The sequence below is a fragment of the Gopherus evgoodei genome, chromosome 1, assembly GCF_007399415.2.
Source record: "Gopherus evgoodei ecotype Sinaloan lineage chromosome 1, rGopEvg1_v1.p, whole genome shotgun sequence".
Classification (NCBI taxonomy): Eukaryota; Metazoa; Chordata; order Testudines; family Testudinidae; genus Gopherus; species Gopherus evgoodei.
In genome coordinates this window covers 211,337,088-211,356,152 of record NC_044322.1, presented here as the reverse complement: position 1 = coordinate 211,356,152, position 19,065 = coordinate 211,337,088, and the positions used below count along the sequence as shown (strand labels likewise).

Here is a 19,065-nt window from a genome sequence, read left to right as displayed (position 1 = left end):
CTGAAGCACTTGATCTGTCCTGACTCAGAAGGAAGAGTGGGATGGGAAGGAGGTAATGTTGTTGTCAACTTGGTAACATGCATGTTAATGTGGCCTGGAAGGAGTTCTTGCTGGTTCTGACATGGTGACTTATCGTCCATATCTACAGATTCCTGGCTTTCCTGATAGAAAAAGATTTGGAGGTGGTACACTGAAAAGCCTTCATTATGACTGAACACTGCTCACTGTCCAGAGACTGAATGGAAAACGAGTTCTCTCCATTTGCAGCAACATTCCTATCCCTGTTGGACTCTTAAAGGCAACGATCCTCATGCCAGGCAAAATACATTTTATTAATTGCTTTGGCCAACAGGACTATGGAAGCTACCAGTGCTCATGAAGGCACAAGGAAGAATCCCCTAAATCTGTTTTGGGGTCCAAACTCTCTCCTAGGCTTAGGAACCTTGTGGAAATACTAGATCTTTTTGAATTGGTGCAGTAAATTCAGTGTTTCCCACGCTGCTGTGGGAAACATTCTCATTCACAGCATGCACGTGTAACTTTTTTCCCCCATCTTGGAACATTTATAAACACTCTTCAGTGAATTATACTAATTTTACCACCAGCAGAAAGGGAACACTGAACAGGCATCTCATTTACACTAAAATAAAGCAAAATATAAGACTGTATAAGAAATAGGATGGAAAACAGTAGAAAACCATCATATAAATCAGTGGTACGGCCTCAACTGGAACTCTCAGTTCTGCGTCACCCCATCTCAAAAGGGGTATAATAGAAATAGAGGTTGTTCAGAGACAGGGGCTGAAAATGATTAGAAGCCTGAAAAAAAATTCCCCATGAAGAGAGATTGGTGTTTATATTGCTGTTTAGTTTGGTATTTGTAGTTTAGAGAGTACAGAGAAAGTAGATCAGGTACTCCTATTTATTTTTTTCTCATAATACCAGAACAAGGAGACATTTAATTACATTAAAAGGCAAGAAACTTAAAATTCATGAAGGGAAGTCTATTTTTACATGTGCATGTGGAACTCAGTCTGACAATCTATGTTTGAGACCATAAGCTTAGTGGATAAGACCAAAATATAAATCATAAAAACATCCACAGTTAGAATAGAGTGGGTAGAAAATTATGCTTAAGGGTTGGACCTAACCATGAAGTTTTGGGGGTTAGAAGGAAAATTCTCTTATGGGAAAGTAATTCCTCTGAAGCATCTGTTATTAGCCATTGCTGGAGATAAGACACTAGACAAAATGAACCACTGGTCTGACCTATTACAGCAGGTTCTGTACTCTTAAATATAATGTGGCGGGGAGGGGAGGTTGTATTGGGAGAAAAGAAAAAGTGTTTGAGGTAATTAAATGGGCATCCCAAAGCTCTAGTATTAACTGCTTTCCTTTCCTCTCTCTCACAGTAACCTTTAATGGTTTAGCCTGGGCTAGAGGCTGACTAAGAGCTAGTGTTAAATATAAATACAAATTAATAATAAATGATAGTAGAAGAAAGTAGAATATTGGTGTGAAATTGACAGTAGGCTGAGTGCTGCAGACTCCATGTTACATCTGCATGCAGCTCTTCTCTGGCTGTTGATTGGGAGTAACTGAGTGCTGCCTATTGCTAACAAAGCAGGAATGACAGATCAGATCACCAGACCTAACTTATGAAGAGTAAAAATATGAACACTTTTTACTTTCCCTCTCTCTAACACCTTCCACCAAAGAGACTCAAGAACATTTTACAAACCTGAATGAACTAAGCCACCAAGCATCTGGGTGAGGTGCAGTGAGAATCAATATCCATATTTTACAGCCAGGGATACAGGTACCAAGACACTGAGACTAAAATTTTTAAAATCTTCCAGTTTTGGGTGCCCTGTTAGAGAGAGCTGCAGAAGTGCCATTGGGGCACTTTTGAAAATGAGAATCTGAGTGATTTTTTCCAAGGTCACACTACAGGGTCAGGAATAAACTCCAGGAATCCTAATTTACAGATTTGAGCTTTTAACCATGAGACTATTGTCTTCTAAAATGAATCACTGAAGTCCCTGAATTAGTTGTGGTAAGTTCAGTGAAACCATAGGTTTGATTATGAAGAGAGCACACAATAGATTCCAAATTTAGCCTCTCAGTATCACATTTAAGAGTGACAAGATGGGAGTCCCTAAGCAAAAGCTTTGTGCACTGCTGATGTACCAGCCTTTTTCTCAGCAAGGATGGCTCAGCAGTCTTACCTCTGTTCCCAGGGGTTGTGGCTCCTTTCCAGTTGATAAACCAGTGGTCTGACTGGGAATGGCAAACTTCATGCATCTATTCCTTATGTATAATCAAGTTGCAGGGGCAATTTAGGGAAGGAGTATGACTGAGTGGTTAGATCACAAAACTGGAAGTCAGGAGTTTTAGTTTCTGTTCCCACCTCCCTTGCAAGCCTTGAGGAAAGTCACATCACCTGTCTGTCTCTGTTTCCTCACCTTTTAAATGGTGGTCGTTCTTCACAAGATGATCTGAGGATTAGTTAGGCTGAAATGCTCCCCACTTCTTCTGTGAGCAGAAAGGAGCACAAACCTGCAGAAGGGGACTAGTGAATTAGGCGCCTGCTCTGTGCCTTATTTTCTCTGTCACCCTGTGGAAATCCCTCTACAGCAACTGGGATCCACAGTGTTTGAGGTGTTGTGGGCTGGCGGGAGCCACTTTCTGTTGCATCTGATAGCAGATAAATTACTGCTGCAGGTAGTAGTAACAAGTTCTGCCTGCATCCAGGGCTCAGATTGGGGGAAAACAAGTTATGGAATGCTCTGAAGCTCTGCCCACCGCCACAGGCTGCCCGCTCATCACATCGAAACAAGACATTCCCAGATTACAGATTATCACACTGTGATCATCCCTCTCCTTTCTGTTGTGTTTTTATAAATAGTTAAGTAGGCTTAGTTATTGTTAGGCTTTGACGTCAGCAGCCACTTGAGATTTACACCTCTCAGCCTGAAACATCAGGTCTATCTGCAGATTAATGGAGCCATCCCTATGTTGGTTTACCCTTGGTGCATATTTGGAAGGTTTTCTTACTAGCTAGAGAGTTGGGTTGGTTGGTGGGTTTTTTATAATTAAGTCTTAGATTCTGGAGTAAAAGATGGCAGCTGCTAAAGGGAAAAGAGATGGATTCCTCAGTAGCTGTGAGCTAGCTCAGTGTGACCACTCCCTACACCCTCTGTGTATGGTGCTTGCTTAAAGGTAGCACAGCTCACGGGACCCTCATTGGCGAGTGGCCAGAGCAACATCACAAAGGGCCAACCCACAACAGGACTGGGGATTTCCTTGTCTGAACTAGGTCTCAAACCTTTTCAGACTGTCCACTGCTTAGGAGGAGATGTAATGGTTCAGAATGGAGGATGTTAGAACTTGACTTTATGTTTACATGGAGCATTTGAGGGCAGGATTTCTCATTTAAACTAGGTTCACAGTGAGAGGGGCTACCCTGCAAAATAAAGATGGTTAAAATTATTAGTCAGAAAGGGGTCTTGGGTAGCTGATGGCTTTCTTGTAGGAGGATGGTTAATTGAAAACATACAGTGTATCCTCCCCAGAATCACAGCACTTACAAGTTAATGTGTTAATTAGTTTAAAAATTAATTGGAAATGGGTCCTGTAAGAAATCTAGCACCTACTGTTGGATTTGGGTTATTTGCCCCCTATTAATCTGTTCCAGAATAACAAGACTCCTCAAACTTCCCCAGCATGATTAGGCATTTTAGTATTTGTGGACCCAGATTAGCATCCCAAACAAGAACTGTTCAACTGGAATTAAGGTTGAGAGTTCATACAGCAGTTTAGGGTAAAGTATGTTACATGGATGTTACTATCCCAAAAACAAGCCCTGGCCTGGGCACAGCTGCTGCAGGCTCACTCCAACTCAACCACCATAAGCATGAAGCGAGGTGGCTTGGTTCTATTTAGGACAAGCCCATGTAGATGAGCCTATATTTGTACTTGACACAAGAGCAGCCTCAGCCTGAGAAGCCACTTCATCAAAGTGGATTCACACTGCAGATGGGAAAGAACCTTGTGGATCCAGTGCATCAGCGGGATCAGCAATTAAAATACTGTCTAGTCAGGGTGCAGTGGCCAGGGGCCTCCTTGCCCAAAGCTCCTAAGAACCTCTGTGATGGGCTTTCTCGAGCATCTCCACTGTCTGGAGCACCCCCTACTCCCGTAGGAGTGTTACCTCATTCAAGACCCTCAGTACTGAGTTTAACCCAACCAGGATGGGGGAGTTGGTTGCAGGTGGAGAGGAGATGGGGGAAGAGAGGGGAAATAGGGAAGAAGCAGGTTCATAGGGATTGTAAGTGGAGAGAGGGGCACAGAAGATGGGGGGAATGGGAGGGGGAGGGCAAGAGACTGGTGGGGAAGATGAGTGGGAACAGAGGAACGAGGACAGGGGGACAGGAGTTGGAGGTGGAGAGAAACTGGTACAGAGGAAGGGGAAATTAGAGGGGAAGAGATGTGTCTGGGGGAAAGTGGTGGGGAATAGGGAAGATGTGGATGCAAGAGGGGATAGGAAACGGAGAAGCAAGGAAAGAGGTGGATACATGAGCAGGGCTGAGTGGGAGGGTATTGGTGATTTGGGGTTAGTGTGCACCCCAGCGCTGCCTCCAGGTCCCTTCTCTGCATCAGGTCTGGCTCATCTACCCCAAACCATGAGAACTGAACCCAGACTATTTCTGTCTACTGTTGAATACTGCATTTAGCTGTATGCTTGGATCATTAGCTTATTTCAAGCAGTTGGATGAAATGTAAAGATGCTTCCAGCCCTGTCATTGACTCCCTGGGTGACTTAAACCAAATCACTTCACTTCTCAGCCTCAGGTTTCCCATATTTAAAATGAATAAAATGTATCCAAGAGGGATGTAGGATGAACCACTTTATCCTGTGCACTGCTTTGAGTGCATGGGAATTACATTGGTGCTATTTTTATTATTTTACTTTTTATTATTAAACTTGATAAAAACAAGGGGAGTGAGGGGTTGCTAAGAGGATGATGTTTCCATTATATTTAGTTAGTCTAAAGTAAGCAGTTAGGCACCGACGCACCCTTAACTCTGCACTGTCACAGACTCTTCAAACTTCCATATTGTTAAAGTGCACTGAAATTGTGTGCACAGGCTACATTAGAACATACACAGTTTGGATTAACAGTCATTTTTCCTTGAAGTTTCTCTTTTAGCAGAAACCTTAACTCTGCCCTTTAGTCCATGGAAATGGATATGGTTATGATTAAAGCATGTTAGTTTTTGTTTTGTTAGATTAAATTGGTTTTTAAAGACCCATTGGATTTTTATTTCCTCTGATAATGTCAAAATGGGGCAGCATTAAGGTTGTTTGGATGCTCTAATAGTGCATTTCCATACCTTAGCCTGGTTGGATTTATTTTAAAATTAACCTTAACTGCAAATTTCCTGAGTTTGTAATGCTTAGTTTGAGGATAATTGCAGCATCCCTGTTGGGTAGTTTACCTTAAATTACTGCTATGTATCTTAACCTTAACACCAGTTTAACATAGGTTTTCTTTGGGTCTAATGATAGTTTCTCTGGAAGAAAGTACAGAGAGGAGCTGTATGGGAACAGAGAAGATAAATTAGACAAGCTTTGGGCATCACCAGGTCTCACTCCTAATCTAACTCTCCTCCAGTGGCTGATGGCCCTTTTCCACCCAGCTCTCTGTGCACTTTTTGAACGGTACTCAGCCTGGCCTTCTAACTGCTCTGTTTTTAGTCAGGGATCTCACATGAGCAAATTGCAGGCTGAGCTGAAATAGGATTCACACACACACTCCTCACTGAAAACACACTGCATGACAGGAGTCTGGCTTCTCCATCTCATTGACAGGCCCTTTTGCCGTCGGACAAAGCAACCCAGTAATAGAACATTGGTAATGTGGGTCAGGAATGAAACCCCAACCCCTCCAGGCAGCATTACCCAGTTGGCAGGTGCAGCATGGGGGTGGAATACACCTTTATTTATTTTAATCACAAATTCAGGCTATCCCAGTATCAGTGTGTCCACACTCTGAGTTGCACAGGCTTAACATAATACCTTTAGTTAAACTGGTGCAATTTCTCTGGGTAGACTGAGGGCTTGTCTACATCAGAAAGTTGCAGCGCTGGTGAGGGAGTTACAGCGCTGCAACTTTGAAGGTGTACACATCTGCAGGGCATCACCAGCGCTGCAACTCCCTGTTTGCAGCGCTGGCCGTACTCCCGTTTTGTCTCGGGTGTAGAGGATCCAGCGCTGGTGATCCAGCGCTGGTAATCCAATGTAGACACTTACCAGCGCTTTTCTTGACCTCCGTGGAAGGAGGAAGCCTCTGGTAATCAAGCTGGTCTCCTTTCCCGGTTTGCTCTCTCGTTCCCGGAACCCCGAGCAAGCAGGTCTCCTTCCCTGCGGTTTGCTGGGTGGCTCCGGGAACGCGAGAGCAAACCGCGGCGAAGCTGGTCTCCTTTCCCGGTTTGCTCTCTCGTTCCCGGAACCCCGAGCAAGCAGGTCTCCTTCCCTGCGGTTTTCTGGGTGGCTCCGGGAACGCGAGAGCAAACCACGGCGAAGCTGGTCTCCTTTCCCGGTTTGCTCTCGCGTTCCCGGAACCCCGAGCAAGCAGGTCTCCTTCCCTGCGGTTTGCTGGGTGGCTCCGGGAACGCGAGAGCAAACCGCGGCGAAGCTGGTCTCCTTTCCCGGTTTGCTCTCGCGTTCCCGGAACCCCCCTTGAAGCCGCCCAACAGCGCTGCAGTGTGGCCACATCTAACACCACTTGCAGCGCTGGTTGCTGTAAGTGTGGCCATTCTGCAGCGCTGGCCTGTTGTGATGCATAGAAAACAGCTGCCTGCTAATCATGGCTCAGCAGGTGATAAGCTGTGACTGTCCCTCTTCCCTTCTTTCCTTTATTCATTCACTCTTACTAACATCTTCATCCCTGCCATTCTTCATTCTCCCTCTACCTTAAAAATGTTTTTGAACCCCGGATAGCAAACAAAGCCATGCCATTTTTTCCCCATATTCGTTTGCCTTGTATCTCTGTCCCCAACCCTTCTTCTGTTTGGGTCTCTTAGATCCTAAGCTATCTTGGTCAGGGATTGTCTCTTTATTTGTGGTTGTACAGCACACAGCACGTTAGCGTCTTGATCTCACCTAGGGTCTCTAGATGCTTCTTTAACACATATGATTAATAATACTAGAACTCTAATCTTGACTATGGGCTCTGGGTGCTCCTATAATATAATGCCCATTAATAATAATAACATTGAGGGCAGCTGCAATCTGTTCTAGGTGTAGACTTCTAGATGTCAGCCAGTTGCCAAAACATTCCTCAGTTAGGTACAGTCTGATTAGTGCTCAACCCATCATTTCTGATCATCTTTCTCCACTGATAGGAATGCGTCAGAGTTTACCAGCAGAACACACTGATTCGTTCTTCTGCAAACAAAGGAAGCTTTCTCTTCTGCTATTTTCTCTCCTCCCTAAGTCACTATTATCTGGCTTTCCCTGGCAAAAGTCATGCTTCTGTCTGGCTTCCCTTGTTAAGATGCTGGTGACTTTGATTCCCTTTCAGCACAGAGTGTTTCTGTGGCTCTTAATCCATTATAGTTATTGATTAACCCATCACCCACTGATGTATTACCTGAGGGAGCTCAGAGGAAAATCTTTCTTAAGCATGTTCAGCTCTACGCCCACAGGTACAGACTGCATTCTTTGAAGAACGTGGTAAACACAAGGGCAAAAGTAAGGGGGCCATAAAATACCCTCAACCTTCTGTAGCACCAAAAATCCAACCCACTGTGAGTCCTATAGCCCTTTTATATATTAATTTCAGGTCTGTCAACATAGCCAAAATGTAGCCATGCAAAATTAAACATAATTTTCGGTATTATCACCAATGGGGAGTTGTGCCAAAAGTTTTATAACGTAAAGCTGACTTGAAAATGAGGGTGGGGGGGAGACTGAATGGGTGCCCTTTTTTGTTTTTTTGTGATGTATAAATAGGGCCTGGAAGATTTTTGTGGTGGAGGGTGTTGTGTATGTGTTGTGAAAGGTAGGGGAGAGGGTTTTGTGCTCAGTTTTTGCCTTAGAAATATCAGCATATCCAGTCCTGTCTTCCCTTCTTTTGCTGAAAGACTTGTGCGTACTCTCTGAAATGTGGGTTGTGAGCTTTCTCAGAGTTTAACTGAAGAGGCAGGGGCGTTAAATCTTAAGCATCCGTATAACCAAGTGCTTGTCCGTCATTTAAGTGAATAGGTGTTAACAAAAAGCCACAGAAATGTCAGCACGCCCAGCTGCTGCAAGCTGGCCCAGTTTGACCTCTGAGAAGCAGTGTCTATTAGTCAAAATGCACCCTAGAATTCTCTGCATCAGCTACCTTAGCAGTGGGTGCTCTGGGGCTCGAGCATCCCCGGAAAAAAAATAGGGGGTGATCAGCACCCACAGACGTTGCCCTGCCCATTGTTCCACTCCAAGGTCCCACCCCTGCTCGGCCTCTTGCCCCGTGGCCCTATCCATGGTGCGCTCTTCCACCCCTGCTATGCCTCTTCCTCTGAGGCCCCCAACCCAGTAGCGTAGCTGATGGGATTCAGCGGAAGCAGCTGCTTCTGCTCAGGCCGGCAGGCGCGGAAGCAGCACCTGCCAGCCGCATGGCCGGAGGAGCCACGGGGCGGCAGGCCAGCTCGGAAGCGCAGGAGTGAAGGTGTAGGGGGGGGGTCTGGTCTGGGGGCGTGGCCAGAGGGGAGCCAAGGGGGGGGCACCTTTTTTTATGTTTTTTGCTCCCCCTACCCTGAAAACCTGGCTACACTACTGCCCCAGCTGTTCACTTCTCTCCACCCCCTCCTCCCATCACTCACCCTTAAGGCAGGAGAGGGCAGAAAGAAGCGAGTAGGAGGTGCTCAGTGGAGGGGGCAGAGAGGAAAAGCAGCAGGTGTGGGAGAGGCCTCGGGGGAAGAGGCGGAGCAAGGGTGGGAAGACATGGAGTGGAGGTGGGGCCTTGAGGGATGAGGCTGAGTAGGAGTGGGGCCTCTGGGTGGAGTAGGGGATGGAGCACCCACTGGCAAAAACAAAAGTCAGTTCATGTGCTTGGCACCATTTTCAAGCACCACTCTAGCTAGTGCAAAAGATTCTGGGGATTATTGGGAACTAAAAGTGCCTGCTGCACACATAAAACACAGATAAAAGGGATATGCTTTGGAAGGAGGAAATTATATAAGGGACTGACTATGTCAGTGACAGTACAAGAGCAGGCAGTGATGGATGCATGGGCATCAAATCCCATTTTCAGCAATGCACTTAAGGCCACCCCTGCCCAAAGAAATCCTCTCTAGGGTGAGAGAGAAGTTGTAGCTTTATGGCCCATTCAGTTCTTGGTCACTGGTTTGAGATTTCTTAATGAGAGGGCCAGTTTTTCAATGATAGTTTCCAAGATATGGACATCTGCCTCACTTATCACAATGAAAATACTTTTCAAAAAGAACAGGAGTACTTGTGGCACCTTAGAGACTAACAAATTTATTTCAGCATGAGCTTTCGTGAGCTACAGCTCACGTCTTCAGATGCATAGAATGGAACACACAGACAGGAGATATTTATACATACAGAGAACATGAAAAGGTGGAAGTATGCATACCAACAGGAAGAGTCTGATCAAATGAGATGAGCTATCATCAGCAGGAGAAAAAAAACTTTTGAAGTGATAATTAAGATGACCCATGGAAGATGTGAGGAGAACTTAACATAGGGAAATAGATTCAATTAGTGTAATGACCCAACCATTCCCAGTCTCTGTTTAGGCCTGAGTTAATTGCATCTAATTTGCATATTAATTTTGTGGCAATTTTGCAACCAAAAAACTTCAAAAACAGACTCCAAAGAGAGACTGCTGAACACGAATTAATATGCAAATTAGATACAATTAGTACACATCGTAAATAGCTCCTCCACTAGCAGTCATGCTAGAGAGGTTAAGGACTGAGTGGGCCATGGAGACTGATTTTCCCTCTCCCTCCTAGAAGTGGGGACAGTCCAAAGCAGAAGCATATTGGCAGGCTACAGTGTGGGAGCAGTTTGCCCTCTGGCTATCTGTCTGTTCTCTGGCTAAAAAGAGATTTTGGTCTCCATTGCTGACCTCTGGGGACCTTTCACAAACAATAAATGATAATAATTAACCTCCACAGCACCAGCTCCGGGGTGGCCCCAGAACAATGATAAGACAGTTTTTCACAATAATCTAGCTTAATACATGTCATTTTTTAAAAATCTGCTGCAAAACAAGGGGCTACATTCAAAAAGAATGAGCAGCACATTTGCATTGATATTGTTTTGTTACTGTATTGTGGTAGGGACCCCAAACAGGGCTCTGGGCCCCATTTTATAGGCACTGTACAAAGAAATCACACAACGCAGTACCAGAGAACTCTCAATCCAGGATTTGGGAATATATGAATATACAGACAAATGGTGTGGAGGAAGAGAGGACGAGGTAACAGAAACAGGTGTGACTGCATAAATTAACAAATGTAGTTAGTACATTTTAGTTGGACAACGAGTCAGGAGAGAAGCTCTCTCCTTTTGTAAACAAAATATGTCAGCATAAACACTATAATCATATACATGATCCTATCAGAAAGGATTCCTAGTCTCCAGATTGCTTCTCACGCATGTTTTGGATGTGCAAATCTGGCAGATTATCAGAGTAAAGTTCCGAAACACATTTCAAATCCTGTGCTACATGATGAAATTCCCTGCGGCTCCTACTGGCATCTTTGCCTGTGATATATGGTGGAAGATATCATATCAGATTTCCAACAGGTCTTGTTGCCTACCAGGGACAAAATCCATCACTGTTACTCCACCTGGCAGTGCTAATATATTCCCAGCTAGTCTTGTTCGTGCTCATCTATTTTCCAGGCCTTGTGATTCCGTCCGGTTCATGACAACATTTGCCTTTACAAGCCAGGCAGGACAGGGATGCATCAGCATTTAGATTGGAGATCTTCAAGGAACATCTAAGTGATACATGCAGTGATGATGGGTGGTGATTAAGTAGATGTGGCTCTTTATTATTATTAAATAATTATGTTGCCATAAGGCCCAGAGACCACAATCAAGATGAGGATCCCGTTTTGCTAAGCCCCGTACAAACATGAATAAAGATAATGATCCCTTCCCTGAAGAGCTTACAACCTAAGAAGACAAGTAACACATGAAAGCTCTGGGAAGAGGGATACAAACTAACACAATAATTATATACAATATATAAATTAAAATATATTTGATTATTATAGATAAAGTAAATGCCACCTATCTCCATCTGCCCTGGAGCCCATGCAGCCTGAACTGATTGTTTCTTGTAAATGATGTTGCAGGGGAGAAAAAACAATTGATTTTTAATAGAGCTGGTTGAAACTCATAATTTATGTTTTGTGGAAATCTCATTGAAATTGTTACAATCTCAGGAAAAATTTTAGTTTTGTTAAAATGGCATTTTCCAGTGGAAAACTGTTTTGACAAACATGTTCTGACAAACTCTGATTTTTAATGCACATGTTATGAAGCCTAGTTTCCCATCAACATGCAGCAGATTTACTACATAAACTGCTTTTCTGCATTCTTTTGGGCCTTCATGTCCTTTCCTCACCTTATCTATCATCTCTCATTCATTATCCATGTGTGGACTCCCACCTCTGATCAACCCATGCTGCCAGCCTCCATCGGCCACTTACTAAATTTTAAAACAAGCCCCTTTGTGCTTTCTCCCAGGCTGCCCCTCAGGGTTGGGGGATTCTCCCCACAAATATCCACACAGCTATCTCATTATCCAACTTCAAATTCCTCCTCAAAACTCTCCTTTGCCAGGATGCCTCCAAAAAAATATTGCCATTGGTGTGCAGAGACCACTGCCTATCATGCTGACCAATATTGTCCCATTGTTTCTTTGTACTCCCGTCTGCCTGCGTCCAGCTGTTGTCTCTTGTCTTACAGTTGGATTGTCAGTTCTACGGGCCAAGGACCATCTTTTGTTCTTTGTACAGCACCTAGCACGATGGGGTCCTGATCCATGACAGAGGCTTCTAGGTGCTACAGTAATACAAATAATTATTAATAATAATAATAGCAGTTATGGAAGTTATCAACTGAAGTCAGCTAGGTATCAATGGAAGAACAAGTGCCTAGATTTCAATGCTACTAAACTCTGGTCTGGCTTGTAAAGCAAAACACAGTTGGGCACAAATCACTGTGCATGATATAATCACTGTGGCTGGTTAATTAGATTTTTTTCCCTTAGGCTAATATGCAACCAGAGGGACTGAATTCATCTATTGCATATGCATAGATTCAGGGAAAGGGGTGGGGGTGCCACCTTCCTCCAAACTATTTCAAAATCACCCACTCTGCACTGATAACTCAACTGGAGTATTGTGTCCAGTTCTGAGTGCCACATTTCAGGAAAGATGTGGACAAATTGGAGAAAGTTGAGAAGAGCAACAAAAATTATTTAAAGGTCTAGAAAACAAGACCTATGAGGGAAGATTGAAAAAAAATTGGTTTGTTTAGTCTGGAGAAGACTGAGGGGAAGAGGACATGATAACAGTTTTCAAGTACATAAAAGGTTGTTATAGGAGGAGAGAGAAAAATTGTTCCTGTTAACCTCTGAGGATAGGACAAGAAGCAATGGGCTTAAGTTGCAGCAAGGGTGATTTAGGTTGGACATTAGGAAAAACTTCCTGTCAGGATTGTTAAGCATTGAAACAAATTGCCTAGAGAGGTTGTGGAATCTTCATCATTGGAGGTTCATAAGGACAGATTAGACACACACCTGTCAGTGATGGTCTAGTTATTATGTAGTCCTGCTTTGAGTGCAGGGGACTAGACAAGATGACCTCTCAAGGTCCCTTCCAGTCCTACACTTCTATTGATTCTGTTTTTCCCCAACCATCCCAAAAGTTTCACAAGACAATGAGCCAACGATAGCTGGAAGCAGCTTGTCAAGCTGATTCCCAGTTAGCCAGATGAGATTTCTGGAGTGTAATGAGGCACTTCCAGCAGAGGTAGGTGAAATTTTTTTGATTAATTGTTGCATTTTTCAGGCCCTGAACCTATTTGCCAAATTTGGGTCAAATTCAATTAATAGATTTGAAAGGGAGGGCGGGTGTCTAGAGTAAAAGCATTTTGTTGCTAAATATTTAATTTAGAAGGAATTGAAATGTTTCATTTTGAATTTTTGATTCAAAATGGCATTTTGATTTCAAATTTGGCCAAAAAAACCCACTTGAAATGGCTGAATCAAAATGCATTTTTAAAAAATCGTTTAAATTCAACCGAAGCATTTTGTTAGATTTGAAATTGAATTTTTTTGAGTTTCAATTGATGGAAAAAGAATTGAAAAATTTGCTTTAGTTTCAGTTTAACCAGATTTTTTTTTCTGGATTTTTCTGTTTATCCCCTAAACCTGAAATCCATTATTTTCTCAGTTCTAACTCCAAAGCATTGCTGGCCCAGTGAGATATTAAACTCTTGTCCAAACTATTAGGTAGCTGCCAATAGATATCTTCGTTGTCTTTTGCATGTCTCTGTCCTTTTCCTATTGTGTTTTTTTTTTCTGCTTTTCACCAGGATTTCACTTAGAGATTCATAGATCCCAAGTCTAGAAAGAACCATCGTGGTCATCTAGTCTGACCTCCTGTATAACAGGCGATAGAACATCCCTAAAAAAATTCCCAGAGCAGATCTTTTAGAAAAACATCCAATCTTGATTTAAAAATTGTCAGTGATGGAGAATCTATCTGAACCTTGGTAAAGTGTTCCAGTGCTTAATTACCCTCACTGTTAAATATTATTTCCAGTCTGAATTTGTCTAGCTTAAATTTCCAGCTATTGGATCATGTTATACCTTTCTCTGCTAGATTGAAGTCTATTATCAAATAGTTGTTCCCCATGTAGGTACTTGTAGATGGTAATCAAGTCATCCCTTAGCCCTCTCTCTGGCCACGTCCAGACTACCTGCCGTATCGGCGGGTTAAAATCGATTGCTCGGGGATCGATATATCGCATCTAATCTAGATGCGATATATCGATCCCCGAGCGCGCTTATATCGATTCCGGAACTCCATCAACCCCAACGGAGTTCCGGAATCGACACAGAGAGCCGCGAACATCGATCCCGCGCCGTGTGGACGGGTGAGTAATCCGATCTTAGATATTCGACTTCAGCTACGTTATTCACGTAGCTGAAGTTGCGTATCTAAGATCGATTCCCCCCCCCGTAGTGTGGACCAGCCCTCTGTTAAGCTAAATAGATTGAGCTCCTGGAGTCTATCACTATAAAGGCAGGTTTTCTAATCCTTTAATCATTCTCATGGCTCTGAACCCTCTCTAGTTGATCAGCATAATTCTTGAATTGGAACATCGGAACTGGACACAGTATTCCAGCAGCGATCACACCAGTGCCAAATACAGAGATAAAATAACCTCCCTACTCCTACTCAAGAAGATTTTCTGTTTATGCTTCAAAGGATCACATTAGCCCTTTCAGCCGTAGCATCAGACAGAGAGCTAATGTTCAGCTAATTGCCCACCACAACCAGTGTTCCCTCTAAGCTGGCCTCCCAAGAGTCAATCAAATGCCGCCCACTTGATGTGTAGAGCCGCACACATCTGGCAACTTGTGTTCTAGTGCCCCTTCCCTCCCTGCTTCTGCTCTCTGCCTTGGAGCCCCTGGCCAGCTGCTCCCAGGACAGGACCCTTCTGCTTGCTGTGCAGGGCAGGAAGGGGTGCTGATGTCAGGGTGTTCCCCTTCCCCCCCAACAATATACCCCATCTCTGCAGAGCTGGAGAGAGGGAACAGGGCTCAGGAGTGGGACAGAACTGCTTGTGGCTGCTGCAGTCTGAATGAGCATTCAGAATGGTGAATGCCTCTCTGCTTAAAGAGACAAAGCATGGTCTGTCATACACTTCCCCAGCAGCCAGCACACACTCATTCTGTCTTTGTCACACACACACACACACACACACACACACACACACACACACACACACACACACACACACACACACACACACACACACACACACACACAGAGAGTCTCTCTTTGATACACATACACACACACTGTCCCTCTCTCTCACACAAAAGTACAATGTCTCACATGCACACACAAAAATACAGTGTCTCACATACACACACACAGTCTCTCTCAGACATCCACACATGCACAGTCTCTCTCTCTCTCACACACACAAACACACACATATACTCTTTCACACTCACCTCCCAATGCATTTCATAATTTTATTTCTCTCTTATGCTTAAATTTAATTCTTCAGGTAGTCAGTTCTAAAATGCCTAACCTGTCTGGAATAATTATCTCTATGAATAACTATGGATGCTGGAGTAATTATCCCTATGGTAACTTTTAAAAATATATATTATGTACAGGTTTTTTGTTTCTGCTGGGCTAATGTGGTGATGCACATCTGCGCATTACCTCGATATTGGTGTACATAAAAAATTAATTCTGCACATAGATGGAAAAAATTAGAGGGAACATTGACCACAACCGTCAATCTTTTTCAGAGTCACTGCTTCCCAGGACTGAGTCTCCCATCCTGTAAGCATGGCTACATTCTTTTTCCTAGATGGATACATTTACCCAAATTTAAATGCATATTTCTTGTTTGCTCCCTATATACCAAGTGATCCAGATTGCTCTGTATCAGTGACCTGTTCTCTTCATTATTTACCACTCTCTCAACTCTGATGTCATCTGCAAACTTTATCAGTGATGACTGTATGTTTTCTTCCAGGTCATTGATCAAAATGTTAAATGGCATAGGTCCAGGGGTGAAAGTATCACAGAAGACTTACTGGTACGGGGGCCTGGCTTTGGGCCCCCAGAAGGGGTGGGGCCCCCGGCAGAAGGGACAGGGATGGGGATCAGCCTCCCCCAGCCAGCCCATCCATGCTGCCTGCCCCACGCGGCCCAGGACTCTGGTGGCAATTTAAAAGGGCCTGGCGCTCCAGCCGCTGCTGCAATAGCGGTGGTGGCCGGGAACCCCGGGACCTTTTATATCACCGGGCCCCAGGGCAGCTACCCCTTTAACCCCCCCCCCCCATCGGCGGTCCTGCCTGTAGGGTCCCTACCAGCAGGGCCACCAACGGAAGGGGGCAAAAGGGGTAGCAACGTTAAAGTGCTTTAATGTCAGCTGCGTACAGGCTGGTACCAGTGGCCACTTTTACCAGTACGCCATACTAGCCTGTACCGGCCCACTTTCACCCCTGCATAGGGCCAAGAGCCAATCCAGCTGGTACCCCACTAGAAACTCACCTGCTCGATGATGAGTGCCTGTTTATAATTACTTTTTGAGACCTATCAGTTAGCAAACGTTTAATCCATTTAATGTTTATCATGTTAATTTTATATCATTCTAGTTTTTCAATCAAAATATCATGCAATCTCAAGTCAAATGCCTTTCAGAAGTAATTACATCAACATAATTACCCTCATCAACCAAACTTGAAGTCTCATCAAAAAAAGATATCAAGTTAGTTTGACAGGATCTGTTTTCCATAAACCCATGCTGACTTGCATTAATTATATTACCCTCCTTTAATTCTTTATTAATCAGATCAACAGTATCAGCCACTCCATTGTTTTGCCTGGGACTGATGTCAGTCCTTTAATTGCCTAGATCATCCCATTTACTTGTTTTAAATATTGGCACAACAGTAGCTTTCTTCCAGTCTTCTGGAACTTCCTGAATGTTCCAAAACTTTTCGAAAATCAACATTTATGGTCCAGATAACTCCTCAGATAGTTCTTTTAAAACTCTTGGATGTAAGGTATCTGGACCTGCTGATTTAAACATGTGTAGCATCCTTCTAAGATGCTACTAGAATGGAAAATTCTTTTATTACATGAGTACTACATCTGTTTTTTCCCAAATACAAAACAGAAATATTTATTGAACGCTTCTGCCTTTTCTGCATTGTTCTTGATAATTCTATCATCTACATCTTGTGTTCTTCTTTCTGAATCAGTATGGAAACAATGAACTTAATATTAATTAATTAACTATTATTATTCTTTAGTGCTGACAACATTCTTGGTGCTGTACAGTGCACAAAAGTATAGATAGTCCCTGCTTTCAAGAGCTTACAGTCTAGAATGGTGGTTCTAGATTATTTCCCTAGCATGGTGTGTGTGAGAAGGTGACAATTTTCAGATAAGATTTAAAGCTAAGGGGTGAAATCTTACCCCTGTTTAAGTCAGTGGCAAAACTCCCATTGACTTCAACGTGTCCAGGATTTCACTCAAGGGCCTGACCACTAGTGGGAATAAAGGATTCCAAAGCACTTTTCATGAGAGTGCAGGTACCTCCAGAGTCTTTGCCCAAATTCCAACTAGTACAAATATATTCTGCCTCCCAAAATGCCTCTTCTGGTACTCAGGCTAGAGCTGATCAAAAAAATAAAAGGAGAAAATGTTGAAATTTTTTAAAATGCCCCCCCCCCCCCCCGCTTTAAAAAAATTCAAAATCAAGCAAACATTCAGATAATTTCAGCCAGCTTCTATAACTGGTTGAAAAGCAGGGAACATTTTTCATTAACATTCTGTTGAAAAGTTTACCAATTATTAAAAAAAAATTGTCAAAATTCAGGAAGTTCTGACCAGCACTAGTGAGTAGGGTATAGAATCCTTCTTCACTTCTGTCCCTAGCCTGCTGTGTAGCATTACTGTGCACTGATAAACAACTACCACCTTTCACACCAGAGCTGGGGAAGTGATGCCTTTTAAATCCCACACGTTGTGAGATCTGTGGATGGAAATTGCTAGAGGCATTATTAATAAAATATTCTTATAAATCAATGTCAGAAAGGGCTTTTTCTTGTTCCTGAAATGCCTTATTGATCTTAAAGTGTACCCTTTTCTCTCTTTAATAGCTAATAAGAAAAAGGAAAACTGGTGGAACAGAGTCCTTTCCCCTCTACTCTTTTTATCTTCCTCAGATCAATCCCTGGATTGGTTCAAAGAAAGGCCTGTGTTTGATTAAACCCAGACTGAGTTGAGTAAACAGCTGGAAAACTCTTTTGGACTTTCTCACTTGCAGGGCAGACAGTTTGCAATCAGCCTGGCTTTGTCCCTGCAGCTGCTCCAACAAGAAAATCAGCAAGAAGAGTTTGTTTTTAGGAGACCACAACAGACCATTTTGGCCAAATATCTCATTTGGTTTTGTATTTGCCAAAGTGAGAAAGCAAAGTGAGGAAAATGGCAGAGTTGAAGGTAAGTGATACTGACACCAAAGAGCCTGTGTGTGTGAGGGAAAGAGAGAAATATGCCATCTCTTTTCCCCCCCGGACCTTCACTTTTTTGTTAGCCGTTCCGTAGCTCTTTAAAGCCCAAAAGAGTGGAGAAAAGGAACTGCTAGAACATGCCTGCAATGAGGTGCCTCGTGTGGGGAGGAGCACAGTAACTGGGGAGGTTTGGACAGTTAGGGAGATGTAGCTGGGAAGTTGTCTATTGTTTAAACCTGAAGTCCGTGTGTGAGTTAGGGATGGTTCTCTTGACAGATACCAAGTCTCATTTAGATTTCAAGTCTCTCATTTTTTAAAATTCATTTCAAGGCAGGTTATAAAGTCTCCCTTTCTTGGATGAAGAATTTTGTTTTGTTTAATTTGGGATGTTGTAAATCTCACTTAAGCAGATTTGTCCCAGTTTGGGAGTCTTTCCATGTGGACTTTTGTCATCCCCCTCCCCCAGCACACCTCCTCCTGCTGATCTGGCTGTCTGAGGGTGTTCCCCAACCAGCCAATAACAATTGTCTTGCAACATCTGCCCTGCTGTTGCAAGCCTCTTAAACTAACCCCAAAGCTTTATATCACAGAAAAGTAGTTAGAGCAGGGGCCTGTTAGGATTCCTAGATTCTAAACCTGGCTTTACTACTGACTTTCTAGGTTATCTTCAGCAAATCACTTCACTTCTCAGTGTCCCTATATGTAAAATGGGGAGAATGATACTGACTTAGCTCACAGGGGGACTGTACAAAAT

The 19,065-nt window shown here is 43.4% G+C and overlaps 2 protein-coding genes across 2 annotated transcripts in view; both read left to right on the top strand.

The window, feature by feature from the left end:
• The window catches only part of RABL3 (RAB, member of RAS oncogene family like 3), a 44,048-nt gene extending 43,520 nt beyond the window's left edge, over positions 1 to 528 (top strand). Inside the window, exon 8 of the mRNA XM_030534306.1 lies at positions 149 to 528. Within this exon, the coding sequence (XP_030390166.1) occupies positions 149 to 214 (66 nt within the window). The 3' untranslated portion in view covers positions 215 to 528. The remainder of the gene's footprint in view (positions 1 to 148) is intronic.
• A 947-nt stretch (positions 529 to 1,475) lies between these two features.
• HGD (homogentisate 1,2-dioxygenase) overlaps positions 1,476 to 19,065 on the top strand; it is a 65,557-nt gene continuing 47,967 nt past the window's right edge. The window contains exons 1-2 of the mRNA XM_030534291.1: positions 1,476 to 1,819; positions 18,128 to 18,300. Of these exons, the coding sequence (XP_030390151.1) occupies positions 18,286 to 18,300 (15 nt within the window). The 5' untranslated portion in view covers positions 1,476 to 1,819; positions 18,128 to 18,285. The remainder of the gene's footprint in view (positions 1,820 to 18,127; positions 18,301 to 19,065) is intronic.